At 41.8% G+C, this 15,004-nt stretch overlaps 1 protein-coding gene across 1 annotated transcript in view; it reads left to right on the top strand.

Moving 5' to 3' along the window:
- Window positions 1-11,333, top strand: part of Akap6 (A-kinase anchoring protein 6) — a 282,310-nt gene extending 270,977 nt beyond the window's left edge. The window contains exons 12-13 of the mRNA XM_052185864.1: window positions 1,421-4,817; window positions 10,072-11,333. Coding sequence (XP_052041824.1) covers window positions 1,421-4,777 — 3,357 coding nt within the window. The 3' untranslated portion in view covers window positions 4,778-4,817; window positions 10,072-11,333. The remainder of the gene's footprint in view (window positions 1-1,420; window positions 4,818-10,071) is intronic.
- Window positions 11,334-15,004: the final 3,671 nt, after the last annotated feature.

The raw sequence follows: 15,004 nt of genomic DNA, 5'->3' as shown, positions 1-15,004 counted from the left end.
TACCTCGTTGGCATGAGCTTAGGCAGAGCAGAGAATACTCTATGGTTCTATCTGTAGGGGAACCTCTCAGGGCCCACAGTATATTTTTCACCTTCCTTGGCTCCACAATAAAACTAGACAATGAGAAGTGAGGATGCTGAAGGAGCTGTTTAATTGCTAAATTCCATAGAAGGCCAAGAAAATGTTGAGTTCTCATGAAGGCAAGCAGAGAGCAGCAGATGGGCACCTAGCCTATCACATCCCTGGGAGTCAGGAAAGTCTTCAGACAGTTAGGGACCGAAAGGCTTTACCTATCAGAAGCATAGGCAAACCAATAGTAATGATTAGCAAGAGTCAAAGTGATATCTATCTCACAAAGAAAAGATAAAGAAGAAAGGGATTGAAGACACACTGTTAAGGAGCTGCCTGGAACACTCAGGAAGATGAGGGTATTGCTCATCTTGGCCAACAGGAGACAAAGCTTCGCTCTCATGGCCAAGCCCAGAAAAGAAAGAAAAATGATGGTATATACACTGTTCCTGGATAAATGGGACTTTAACCCAGAAATAGGCTAGAAGGTTCTGATGCACAGCACCAGATAGTTCTCTACTAGAGACTCAGGGAATAAACTACTCTGAGCATATATGTACCCTATGATAGATATTTCATGGACTCTACCTTTTAATCTTCATTTTGCAGACAGTTTTATTTTTAGCTGCTTTATTTACTTTCACATAATACAACTAAAATATTGGCTTAATTTAAGGGAAAGGATATTTTTGGGGGGATCTTAGTTTCAGAGAGTCCCATTCATAGTCACCTGACCCCATGCCCTGGGGCATGTGCTGGGTGGGGGGGCTTTGTGTGCTGTGCTGTGAAGAAGTAGCAGAAACGGGGCTACGGACAAGGTCCTCCTAAGGACCCACTCCAAGTGACATATTTCTTCCTGCTAAATCTTACCTGCAAAGATCTCCAGAAACTCCCAAAATAGTGCAATCAGGTGGGGATCCATCTTTCAAAACATGAGCCTGTGGGACACACTTCATATTCAACCCACAATAATCCACCCAAACTAAGATTTAAAATATAACACAATCAACAGGAAATAGTTAAATCAATAAGGGATCACTTAATAATATATCTATTTTATATTTGAATCTATGCTAATCCCTCAGTGACAGTCATTGTTGATAACAGCCCACCCCTACAGTGTTTGGATATCATCTCAAGGCAGAACAGAGTTCTTGATGCTGGTACCTTCCAATCTGTGCTTTGGTTTTATATTCTAACTTCCAAGAGGTTCTAATAGATAACAATTTCCTGATTATGTTCTCTAATACTCTCTCTCTCTCTCTCTCTCTCTCTCTCTCTCTCTCTCTCTCTCTCTCTCTCTCTCTCTCTTTCTCTCTTCTCTGTCTGCCTCCCCTCCCTTCTATTACAGGAGAATTTGAATGTGATTGATCCAGGCTTGATGGACCTCAATGGGATGAGTGAGGATGCCCTGGAATGGGATGAAACCGACATAAGTAACAAACTCATCAGTGTGCACGAAGAATCAAACGATCTTGATCAAGACCCAGAGCCTATGGTACCCACCGTGAAGCTAGAAGAGACACAGCACAAGGACTCTGGTTATGAAGAGGAGGCAGGTGACTGTGGAGGGTCTCCGTATACCTCAAACATCACCGCCCCTTCCAGCCCACACATCTACCAAGTGTACAGTCTTCACAACGTCGAGCTGCACGAGGACAGCCACACTCCATTTCTGAAAAGCAGCCCGAAGTTCACGGGCACAACCCAGCCCACTGTTTTAACTAAGAGCCTCAGTAAAGATTCTTCATTTTCATCCACAAAATCGTTACCAGACCTTTTAGGGGGTTCTGGCTCGGTGAGGCCTTACTCGTGTCACAGTGGAGACTTGAGCCAGAATTCAGGCAGTGAGAGTGGAATTGTCAGTGAAGGAGACAATGATATGCCAACCAGCTCCGACATGAGCTTGTTCAGTGTGGTGGATGGGTCCCCAAGTAACCCTGAAACACAACACCTGGACCCACAAATGGGAGATGCAGCCAATGTGCTACAGCAAAAATTGAAAGATAAGGAGGAGTGCATTAAGCTTTCAAGTGTCTCCCAGGCATCCATCTCACCAGCGGGCTGTGTAAAGGGAAGATCTGGGGATTTAAACAGTGTTACCAAACACGCCACTGATTGTTTGGGAGAAGAATTACAAGGAAGACATGATGTGTTTACATTTTATGATTACTCATACCTCCAAGGCTCAAAACTCAAATTACCAATGATAATGAAACAGCCACAGAGTGAAAAGGCACGTGTGGAGGATCACCTTCTTTGTGGTTTTTATTTTGATAAAAAGTCCTGCAAACCTAAACACCAGGCTTCAGAGTTACAACCAGATGCGCTGCCTCCCCATGAAAGGATTTTGGCAAGTGCACCCCACGAGATGGGCCACAGCTCATACAAAAGTAGTGACATAGAGAAGACACTCGCGGGCATTCAGAATGCCAGACAGCTCTCCCTTTTATCTCGTAGCTCTTCTGTAGAGTCCCTTTCTCCAGGGGGTGATTTGTTTGGATTGGGAATCTTTAAAAACGGCAGTGACAGCCTCCAGCGAAGCACTTCTTTGGAAAGTTGGTTGACGTCCTATAAGAGCAATGAGGATCTTTTTAGCTGTCACAGCTCTGGGGACATAAGTGTGAGCAGTGGCTCGGTTGGTGAGCTGAGCAAGAGGACATTAGACCTTCTGAATCGCCTGGAGAATATACAGAGCCCCTCAGAGCAAAAGATCAAGCGGAGTGTTTCTGATATCACTCTGCAAAGCAGTTCCCAAAAGATGTCCTTCAGTGGCCAGATGTCATTGGATGTCGCATCCTCCATCAATGAAGACTCACCGGTGTCTCTTACAGAACTGAGTAGCAGCGACGAGCTCTCTCTTTGCTCGGAGGACATTGTGTTACACAAAAACAAGATCCCAGAATCCAATGCGTCGTTCAGGAAGCGCCTGAATCGCTCAGTGGCTGATGAGAGTGACGTCAATGTTAGCATGATTGTCAATGTCTCCTGCACCTCGGCTTGCACTGATGATGAAGACGACAGCGACCTCCTCTCCAGCTCCACTCTCACCTTGACAGAAGAAGAGCTGTGCCTCAAAGATGAGGATGATGACTCCAGTATCGCAACAGACGATGAAATTTATGAAGAGAGCAACCTGATGTCTGGACTGGACTACATAAAGAACGAACTGCAGACTTGGATAAGACCCAAACTTTCCTTGACAAGAGAAAAGAAACGGTCCAGCACCACTGATGAAATAAAGGTCAATAAAGATGGGGGAAATACCGAGAAGGCCAACTCTTCGGATACCCTGGACATCGAGGCTCTTCTAAATGGCTCCATAAAATGTCTCTCTGAAAACAATGGGAATGGTAAGAATCCACCCAGAACTCATGACTTAGGAACCAAAGGGGAAAATAAGAAAAATATCTACGAAGTCACTAAAGACCCACATGTGGCTGACATGGAAAACGGCAACGTTGAAAGTGTTCCAGAAAGAGAAAAGGAGAAGCCACAAGGGCGTCTGGAGGCATCGGAGAACCTTGCTTCAAATGTGAAAAAGATTTCTGAGTCCAAGCACGGCGAATGTGAAACATTAATGGATGGTTCTGATGATTCAAACGTTGCCAGAAAGGAATTCAGTCCCCCAAATGAGAGACAGCCTTCACAGATAGGTCCCAGTCCCCAGCATCCTGAAAGTGGCGACTGCACATCAGTCCAAAACTCTTGCCCAGGACTACTGTCAGAAAGCAGCGTTGGAAGCAGACAAGACAGTGATGGTCTGAAATCTTCGTCTAATGACGCACCAAGTGAGGCTAGAAAGTCTGCTGGTTGCTGCCTACTCCAACAAAATGAGACAGAAGAAAATGCTTCTATCAGCAACAGCACTTCCTGTTGCAACTGCAAGCCAGATGTTTTCCATCAAAAAGATGAGGAAGATTGTTCAGTGCATGACTTTGTTAAGGAAATCATTGACATGGCATCAACGGCCCTAAAAAGCAAATCGCAACCTGAATGTGAGGTGGCTGCTCCCACGTCGCTGACCCAGATTAAGGAGAAGGTGTTAGAACACTCACATCGGCCCATACACCTGCGGAAGGGGGATTTTTACTCCTACTTGTCTCTTTCATCCCACGACAGTGATTGTGGGGAGGTCACCAATTACATAGATGAGAAGAGCAGCACTCCATTGCCACCAGACACTGTGGACTCTGGCTTAGATGACAAGGAAGAAGACATGGACTGCTTCTTTGAAGCCTGTGTTGAGGATGAGCCTGTTGATAAGGAAACTTGTCTCCCCAGTGCCCTTCCAAACGAATCAGCAGTCCCGGATGACACTGCTGAGCCAGAACAAATGACAGCCAGCTCTTCTGTGGTCAGTGGTGAGACAGACATGGTGCCTCTTTCAGGACTTTCCCCTCAGAAGGGAGCTGATGAGGCAAAGGAAGGAGATGATGTGTCGCACACTTCCCAGGGCTGTGTAGAGAGCACAGAGCCTACCACCCACTCAGGAGAGGCCGGTAGAGAGGGGAGTTCAAGAAAGCAAGGTGTATCAGGAATGCAGGAAGAAAACGCTGCTTCAGCTAAGCCGAAAATTCAAGCTTTCTCTTTGAATGTGAAAAAGCCAAAAGGCAAGGCTGCGCTGTATCCCAGCCCCCAAACTTTAACCTGTAAAGAGAAGCTCATAAGCTTTCATGAAGATCGACATAGTAACATGCCTAGGTAGAATGTAATGCCCCCAAGCATGGAAATCATCTCATTGAAAGGTATGTATGAGAACTTCTACCGTGTGTGTGTGTGTGTGTGTGTGTGTGTGTGTGTGTGTGTGTGTGTATGTGTATGTGTGTATGTGGAAATGTATGTACATGTGTGTGTATGTATATGTGTGTGTGTATGTGTGTATGTGTGTGTGGGTATGTATGTATATGTGTGTGTATGCATATGTGTGTATGTGTGTGTGTATGTGTGCATGTGCGTGTGTGTGTGTGTGTGTGTGTGTGTGTGTGTGTGTGTGTAGGTATGAGTGTGCATTAATACAACCACTATAGAAGGCTGGTCAGCATGCTTATTTGTGACACATACACATCTTGATAAGACATTAAGTAGAAACACAACAGTGATAGCCACTGTGAAAAACACAAGGGGACCAGTGGTGAAATTTTGACATTTCAAGTGACATTATATTTATTCCATCATTTTGGCAAAAGCAATGCAATATTTGAGAAAACAGCTAATCCATCTAGGGCTTTAATTTCTCCAACTAGAGGAGAAAAATATCTTGCCAGTTACAGGCGTTGCTTGAGATCAAAATGCATGTTCCGTAGCTGCATTCCTGACTGCAGCTCCTGCTTAGAACTGCCCGGTTTATGAGCAAGGATCGGGCTGACAGCGGTCTCCTTCTGCACGCACACCGTGGCTTCCCCTCTGACTTCTGCCTCATAGAACCAGTATCCCAGTCACTTCCCCGGGGAAGGCTGTGCTGTCACAGCTCCTCCTCATGGCCTCAGAATCCAAACAGGCAAAAGGTTGATGTAGAAGAAGAGTCCCCTATTTGTACACACACAGATTGAGCGCCAGCGCAGAACTCAGAGACTGGGAGGATCCATGACAAGTTAATGGCGCCTCGATAAAAACAGAATTTTTGAATTTTGCCTGAAGGTGACAGCCTGATTGCCATCAGTATTTTTTTGAGAAATTCATTCCACTTTTCATATTTAATAAGACAGCTATTGATTGATAATTCTGAGATGGTGATATAGTTCTAAAAGAGACACAGAAATTCTGTTATTTCCCATTTCTAAGCCCCAGTGATGAATGCACTTCCTCAATCAAGTTTAAAGAGAAATTTAGTTTTCAAATATGAGAGTTGTATTTCACCAAAGTATGAGGTGCATAACGCCCCTCCACCCCCACTACAGAAGCCTAATGCCGTAACCTAAACTCGTGCTATAGGAAATGAATTACAGAAGCAATCTACCCTAATTTGTTAACTTATTCAAATAACAGTTATTATACTTAACTATGCTAAAGATTATCTTTTTTGTGGCAGATTGTTTATTTTTTTGATGAGCCTAATTACTGATTTTCTAAAAGTAATTTACATTTATTACAAATACATCTTTTAAAATGTGACAGATAAATGTTGTTCCCATAATGTATTATGAAAAAAGTTACTATTTAAAAACACATTATTTAATTTGAAAGATGAATGGCAAACATCATTATTTTTTTTCCTGCAACACCTGTGCCCTGAGCTCATTAAAATGTGCGATTCTATGTCGAGCTGCTAGAATGGGGAGCGAGGGGGGAATCTATACCATATATATACCCTAAAAATAAACTCAGTATGCAAAACCAAAGAAAGGCATCCTACTTGCTGATAGCTTCACTAATTTTCTATTTCAGACACTATTTACAATTGGCTGCAAGTGAGAACAAAAGGGGGAGAGAGTGATGTGTTTTCTGTGAGTCGAGGCCACCCTATAATCACACCCTCCATCAATATGCAGTAAAACTGACCATTAAGGGAGAGTAACCGGTATCCCATAAGCCTCTTCAGAACAGTTTCTATTAGAATTGATTGGATGTGGACTCTGCCCGTCTCCATGGAAGGACCCAGAAAGCCTGGCTGATTTTGTTTTCTGAAAAAAGATAAAGGCTTGAAAGGAACAGCACTGTGAGCAGTCTCCCTGTGACTGTGACCCTCAAGTCCCCAGTCCTGCTGGGATCTGGAGCAGAGACACACATGCTGGCCTGGCCCCAGTGAAGGCTCTGGAATGCATTCCCCGTGTGATCCTCTGGGAGTCTCTTCTCTTCCTCACATAGAGAAATGGAATTGAAATGAAATGGAAATGATGAGCAATTCCATTTTTTGACTTGAGGGAAGTGGAGGTGCTGATAGATCTGTGTAATTGTCACATTTTACAAGCATAGACAGTGTAAAAATATCAGCGGCTTGCCTGCCTATCAGAAGGGTTCTGTTGTGCCCCACACCAGGCTGTACTGTGGGCAAAGAGAAGAAGCTACCAGATTCTACTACTGTAGAATAGACATCGCCCCCAAGTGACTTGTTTATCAGTCTAGAGCTATGTGAACAGCCATAGATTGCTCCTATCCATTTTTGAGGGTGTGTGAGCACAAGTGTGTGTGCAAGTGTGAGTGCTTGCATGTGTGTGTGCATGTGTATGTGCAGTGTGAACACCTGTGTGTGTACAGTGTGAATGTCTGTGTGTGCATGTGTGTTTGTGAGTGTGTGAGTGTGAATGCATGTGTGAGTGTGTGTGTGTGTGTGTGTGTGTATGTGTGTGTGTGTCTCATTATGTTAACAAAACATCTTTGTGCCTGTTTTTTTTTTTTTGCTTAGTTACAAGCATTGGGTGTAAATTTGCACTGACCTGTCAGGTGTCAAAGTACTGTCACCTGAGAAGTTATTCAGTCTGAAAGCACTCCTTGTCAGAGTGTGTACTGAAGCCACATCGAGATTTTACATCCATATGAGCTTGTTTGTTGTCAGTGTTCCTTCCACACTGTCCAAAGCCAGCCGAAGTTCTTCCTTTTAAGAGCCATTTGGGGGCTGTTAGATGGCACTGTCTTTGTACCAGGACATCACAATTCACCAAAGTCAATTTGCTGGAGCTCTTTTCCCAGAAATAGATCATCAGATGAAATGATTATAATCCCATCTGAACGTGTTTACAACTTAGAACCAGGCAGATAGTCTGCAACCAGAACAGATTCTTTTCAAAGAGTTTTGAAAATTATTTTATTTACTCTGTTCTAATTAAAGACCTCTGAACCCCTTTGAGAAGATTTACCGTGGTCTAACAGTGTGTGTTTGCACTTGTTTCCAGCACACTGCTGGACTTTTCACTAGATCCATCTGTGCTAAGATGGAGAGGTCAGTTATAGGGAATCACACCAAAGGGGAGGTAACTGGCTAGATCCAGCTCTTCCTGCCTAATCTGGAGGGAGCACATAGCATAGGTCTGGAGTGCCTCCTAGGACCTGCCTAAGAAATGTAGTTTGCACTAACCTTTTTGCTGTATTCTGACAGTTATTGCTTCATAATCCTCATCATAAGCCTGTGATCTTTGATGAATGGTTTAACCCTAAATTTCAGGCTGGATGAATTCTATAGTGTAAAAAGTTAACTCCTTACATCCAGCCAGTGTGTAGTTTGTGTTTTCTCTTTGTTTGCCTAATGGTTTAATGTGGTGTGTGTATGTGTGTGTGTGTGTGTGTTATTCTTTTGGTTGTAGTTTCGTTGTCTCACCTGCTTTATCAGTCTATATGAGTAATGGTGGCCACAGTTTTAGATTTTTGATGACTATTTATGTTGATGTGTGTTAATACAATTTAAAGTGCAGCTCCGCTTTTATAAACATAGAAAATGGTTGGAGCCAATACTTCTCATCACATACAATGTCTCATTCTCTTACGGGGCTGACACTGGCTTTTCCCAAAGCTAGCCAAGCAGCTTTAGGAAACTACATTGGGGGCTTGCGTATTATTCCTTCACTAGACACTACACGGGTCTATAAACTTTACCTTTAAATCACCTTACTAAGCCCAGATTCTGCTGGATGTGCTTCTAATTATCTGGTACTTCTGAATAACTTGCCAGGCTATAGAAAGATTTTATTGGATAAAGTCAGTCTCTCTCTGTCTCCCTGTCTCTCTGTCTCCCATCCCTCTCTACACACACAAACACACACACACACACACACACACACACACACACACACGGAGAGGGAGTGGAAGAGAGGGAGAGAGAGAGAGAGAGAGAGAGAGAGAGAGAGAGAGAGAGAGAGAGAGAGAGAGAGAGAGAGAGAGAGAGAGAGAGAGAGAGGATTTGGGCTTGAGCCCATTTGGCCTGCCTTGTTACCAAGTGTGCCAAATTGAAAGAATTGATTACCCGGAGGGAATTCGAATGCCAGCTTTTACTAAGATGGGATTGGCTTCACTAGAGGATCCCCGCTCAGTGGCAGATTCCAGATGAGTCACATCCTCAGCATGTGAGCCATGCTGCACTGTGCTTTCTTGAATTACTACATTATTTTACTGTACCAAATTTTGTTCCATCTGCCTCTGTCTGTCTCCCCCATCCCTGACAACTTCCTGTATCTTCTCAACATCCTGTTTGGCTGTGGTGGAACTATGGTTGGAAATCTTTTGAAGAATACTTGCTTCTAAAAGGTCAGGGGCGGTATAAAAAACTGATATAGCACTTCAGAATTTAGATTAAACCCAAGCAGGCGGAGATCTGCTTTATTTGAAAGTTGGACTGAGAACTCAAACTACTTTGTATCCTGGAATTTAGATGTTTCTCAGATTTGACCAGTTGTTGTAGCCATTTAGAAATAAATAGGACACAATGATCTTGGGAGAAAGTTGTACCAATCATCACACATAAAGTGAGAATTGAGTCAGTTCAGTTTCCATGACATTTCCTGGACCTAAAATGAAACTTAGTAATAGTTGAGTTGTAAATTCTAATTATACCTTTTCCTAGACAAGAACCTAAAGCAGTCGGAATTATCAAAATGTTGTGAATGTTCCACTACTCTAGAATAGAACATCATACACAAACCAGTGAAGGAAGTGTTAGCCAGATAGGTACCCATCTGTGAGTTGTGTTCATACATTGTTGCCTCCTTTGGTACTGAGTGCCTGACATTTTCATATAGATTTTTAAAAAGAAGATTGATAAAATTGAGATCATTCCCAGAACAGATGAATTGATGACCCAGAGAAAAGATCATTATTCTTTTTTTTCTTATTTTTGAAAACATGAACATATTAAAGTATCTATATAACTTACTGAACTGAAAATGTGTCTGTGTGTTCTTTGAGCCTTTGAGCTAGTGAAAGTCGCATATCATAACTTCTCATTTCAGGTGATAGCATAGATGACCCCTCCCCCACCCCACCCCCACCGGCAGCTTCAGGAAAGTCGCCTCCCTTTGCAAATGACAGAGACATTACTGACACCTTTTCCTGTCACCTTTTTCTTTCCTGTAGATAGCCTGGCTGAAGCTCAGGGCTAGCCCGATCCACCCTGGGCTGGTCTTGGGTTCCACCCTGTTATCACTGCCGCCTGTCACATTGACTTTCTGAAGATGAACCTTCCTTCTGAATGCGGTCTGTCCATGTGGGCCTTTCGATCTGGATGTGTGCATTGCTTCTCTTAGATGATCGTCTTAGTTCCTCGAAGCTGCTTGTTCTCCCTCGGATTCCTGTCCCAAGCTACCTCTGGCAACCCTCTCTCTCCAGCAAGACTTCTGTTTTCCCTCTCCTCTCCCTCCTCCTTTTAAAGCTCTGCAGTTCACCAAATGGATGGTCCATTAAACCCACTGTCTGGAATGACACCCCTCCCATCAGTACTTGACCAATTTTATGTTTTGCTCTGAAATTTTTCATGATATTATACCTATGTTTATTGAAAGAGATTTACCTAAAAATCCACCCCTTGATTTGATTGTAGTATAGAGGAGGAGATACATTGATCCTTATGTCAAAATTAAGTGATGTTTGAAAGTGGCATTTTAATTATTTCTGTTTAATAATGATCTATGCAGCACTTCAAGAAACAACTATAACAGTGTTGTGTCATATAAACTGGTACATTCTACTATTAAGTTTGTTTTTGGTTTCTATGCTTCTTGAGGTGGTAATGAGAAAAAAAATTTTTTTTTAAAACAGTGTGCCTTGCTGTATTTCTTATACCATTTATTAAAAAGCTGCTTTTGTGGTAATATGACGTTGGTTTGAAAGGAGGAAATAGCAAGGTTAAGATGCGTGGATAATTTCTGTATATATGTGTAAGCTAGAACAAACACTGATGTATGACAGTATAAAATGCTTTCATGTTTGTGATGTCCAGTGATGTGGAGAATATAAGCCTTAAACCCGTCCGATTGCATGGTAATTAAAATTGGCATAATAAAAATAGCTTATTGAGGGAAAGGAAAATTAATGATCTCTTCTACCTGTGTTCTTTACCAAATTCTTGCATCTGGTTCTGGAAAAGAAAAACAGACAGGCTCCATATATTTTCTTCCAGAATATCCACATTGCACAGAAGGCTTAAGATACTTACACTGCAGACTAACCAACTTCTGCAGACTGACTGAAGCTTTCATAATTTTCAAAATCTTTCTGTTTCACTGTATACATCCTGAAATAGCAAAGGTTTAAAGGCCATTCCCATCAACAATGTTTCATTCTTAATGTTTTTATTTCCACTTGTTAATTGTTTAAAGTTGTATTTGGAGTTCTCTTACATGCCCTAATTTATTTTAAATATTTGAATGGGTTTGGTGGATGGTATAGAAAATTTGATTATTATTTTATTTAAACTATACTTCAGGCGTATTTATTTTGTTAAGAAAAATAGACAGAGAAATATTCCATTTGGTTTTTTTTTACTTGAAAAATTCAGCTTTTAATTTATATCATAACTCCTACTAAAGTGCCTGACACACAGTAGGTATTTCATAGAGTTTTCTGAATTAGAGTATTGAGTGGGGAATATATCTATTGAGATTCCTGCATTGAAACTGGAAAAAGATGTGCAAAGTGAATCAGATTTCAAAAAGCAAAGACATATGTAGCCACAGAAATGACAATCATTCATTCAGTAGATCACGCATTAGCATCTTTTGCCTGCACATCACTATTCTAGATCGGGGAGAGCAGCTGTGAACGATGCACTGCCTTTGGAGGTTTATCTTTGTTTGAGACAGAGTGACCAACCACACAGACAACAGGCCACAGTGTTCCACAGGTGAGGAAGAAAGCGAGTGTAGAGAAAGAGTCACAGTGAGAGAGACAGCAGTGAGAGGCCGGGGCAAAGAGAAAGGCTATGAGAGAGCAGAGGTTAGCAGAGGTTAGCAGAGGCTTCGCTACAGTGTGGTAGGAGAGAAGACCAAAGAGAGAGGACTGAGGGTGTTTATGGCGCTGGCGTGGGACGTTTGTGTGCTGTGTACTAGGTATAGCAGACCCAGTGATTGGAACTTTACTAGCACCATCCCAAGAACACTTAAATACCACATATCTACAATTTCACAACTTTAATAACTGTGTGTGGGTTTTGCCCCTTCTCACCTTTGCTGCACATATTTTTAAATGGATGGCTCATTCTAGGCTTTTGAGTATGTAGAGACTTCTTCCAAAGGAGTCTTAGAGAGACATCTAGTTATAGTGTTCACAAAGGATTGCTAAGGGGAGATGTTAGACATAATTATGTGGTGGGAAAAGTAGGGGAAATTAGCTAGATTCAAGGCAATAACAGAGTGCACAGGGACTGTAGCCTGAGATACAGAGAAAGACAGATCCTAGAGCCCTGAAAAGTATTTGAACATTTTTGGACCTCTGTTGCGATATGGCATTATTTTATATACTGAGACAACCTGAATTTCTCTTGGTCAATACTTAATGTCAAGTCTGTGTCTATTGAAAAGACATTTAAAAAATTAATGGGCCATGCTGAACTATTTGCCTCTTATGTACTCGTGAAGACTTAGAATTTGAAAGTATTTATTAGTTATCTACTTAACACTAACACCAAATTGTCCAGGTTGACTCTTGGGTTTACTAATGCCTTTTCCAGCCAGAAGAGATGGAAGACCCTATGTCTCATACCCTGTGTAGATACTACCTTCCCAGCTGCATCTGAAAACAGCTCATTTGATTTGTATTGATTCAACCAACAATATCTACACATGTCCCACAATGATTTTTGTTAAGGCAAAGTGTCCCTCTGATGGGCATGTGTTTCTGTTAGAATGTGCTTTCTTAGATTGCTAAATAAAGTCCACAGGGTGCCCCTCCACCTTTTAGTTTTGCTCATTGGTCCTATGTCTGTGCTGCAGAGCAGCCCCTCAGAGGATTCCTGGTCCCTCTGTCTCATGGCCGCCCTGCAGGTAATTGAGGACAGTTACTCTTTCCCAGGCAGTTCCTCTTACTGCCCTTCATAGGTCATGATTTCAGATCCATTTCAACCTGACTGAATGTTAAACAGGCAGAACCCCTGACGTCAAGGGACTGTCGTCATCATACATATAGAGAGATGTGTGGACATTTAAGTGCTAAGTTTTCTCAAAAATATATTCAAGATATATGTTTATTCTATTATTGTAAATTTCAATAAATAAACAAATAAACAAGTGAATAAAATAAGAATCCATGACTTCCTTCCGTGGTCCAGGCTAGTGTTGAACTCATTTTCAATCTTTTCCTTACATTGGATCCAAACCTGACAGTTCCATGGGAAACAGATCTACTCTTCCATTTCTTCACTCACTAATTCATTGGGCCATTCAAATATTTGTTGAGTAGCCACTAGTGTGTGGCATAGTGTGCCTCACCTACACAAAGACAACTGAAGCATATGTGCTTAGAAATATCCCTCTGATCATACCCTTGAAGATAATAATTATGACATATCCCCCAGATTAATTTTCCCCAGACCCACTTACTTTGCCTCTTATCTAGTCTGTCTACACTATCAAAAATCAGGTGACCAAATTGATATGTCCTATGGTCTGGATGGAACTGTGGGAAGAAGTGAAGGGGCTTTAATTAAGAGGGAAAAAGTATTTTTAAGATTTTCTTTCTTTCTTTTTTTTTTTAGTTATTCAGCAAATCTGCAAACGGGATAGCAGTCTGAGTCTAGGACCTGTGAGAGCCCAGGGTTGAGTATCTCGGTGTCTGGTTCACTCAGCTCCGCTTCCACCTTAGTAGCTGAGAAGAGAGTAAATGCAGACTTTAGAACAGTGAGGTGCACCCGCTGCTTCTCACAGGGAGAACTGTGCTTACTTGTGAATGAAACTGAAACAGAGTTTCCTAGGGTAACTAACCTCCAAGTATCAGCACTTTTATATTTGAAGTAGAATTTGGCCCACCAAAATTTATAGGGATATCTCTTTTCAGATACACATAGCTTTCCCCAATTTTATTTTGGTAATTATAGACCTATGGAAAAGCCAAGTGGTATAAGAACAATGCCTCTGCACACTTCACTCAGATATATTTACTGTTAATATTTGATATCTCTCTTTCTGTCCATGCCATACCACATGACACACACATATACACACACATGCGTGAAACACACTACATTTTTGTACAATTGTACCATTAAAAATTCATTTTTTACATACAACACTTCATTTATAAAGATAAGCTAATTTAAAGGCATTTTCTACAAGTTTGTAATACCATACAATAATACATAGTAATCCTTACTATAGTTTCTCTACTTTCAAAATGTGTGTGTGTGTGTGTGTGTGTGTGTGTGCGCGCGCGTGTGCCTTTACCTTCAATCTAGTGCCCAAAAGATGACCACATAGGCCTTTTAGCTTTGTATCTTCTTGATCTTAAACAGGTTTTTCATACTCTTATTCCCATTTTGGTCCTCACTGTATTGACATTTCTGAAGAGCTCAAATGAGTTTTATAGAATGAGTTACAACCTGGATAAGTCCAGTTATCTTCTCATTGTAAGACTCAGGGTGAGCTGGGTTCATAGCTATAGGTTCTGGGTGATACCGTATTTAGATCTCGAATGGTGTGGGAATCGATCACCTACACTCTTTTGTTGTTGTTGTTGTTGTTGGTGGTGGTGGTGGTGGTGTGTGTGTGTGTGTGTGTGTGTGTGTGTGTGTGTTTGGATTTGGTTTTTTTGAGACAGTTTCTCTGATTGCCCTGGCTGTCCTGAAGCTCACTCTGTAGACAAGGCTGGCCTCCAACTTAGAAATCCACCTGCCTCTGCCTCCCAGAGTGCTGGGATTACAGGCGTGTGCCACCACATTCTTGATTCACACTTTTCTTCTGTTTTCTAGGACAGGGGTCAGCAAATCGTGTCCCATAGGCCTAATTTAACCCACTGCCTATTTGTATTTGTCTTGGGAATTAAAAATGACTTTTACTTTTTTTAATGTGGCTGAAAAACA

This window comes from Apodemus sylvaticus, chromosome 6 (genome assembly GCF_947179515.1).
Source record: "Apodemus sylvaticus chromosome 6, mApoSyl1.1, whole genome shotgun sequence".
In the NCBI taxonomy this organism is placed as follows: Eukaryota; Metazoa; Chordata; class Mammalia; order Rodentia; family Muridae; genus Apodemus; species Apodemus sylvaticus.
This window is presented reverse-complemented; position numbering and strand designations above follow the sequence as displayed.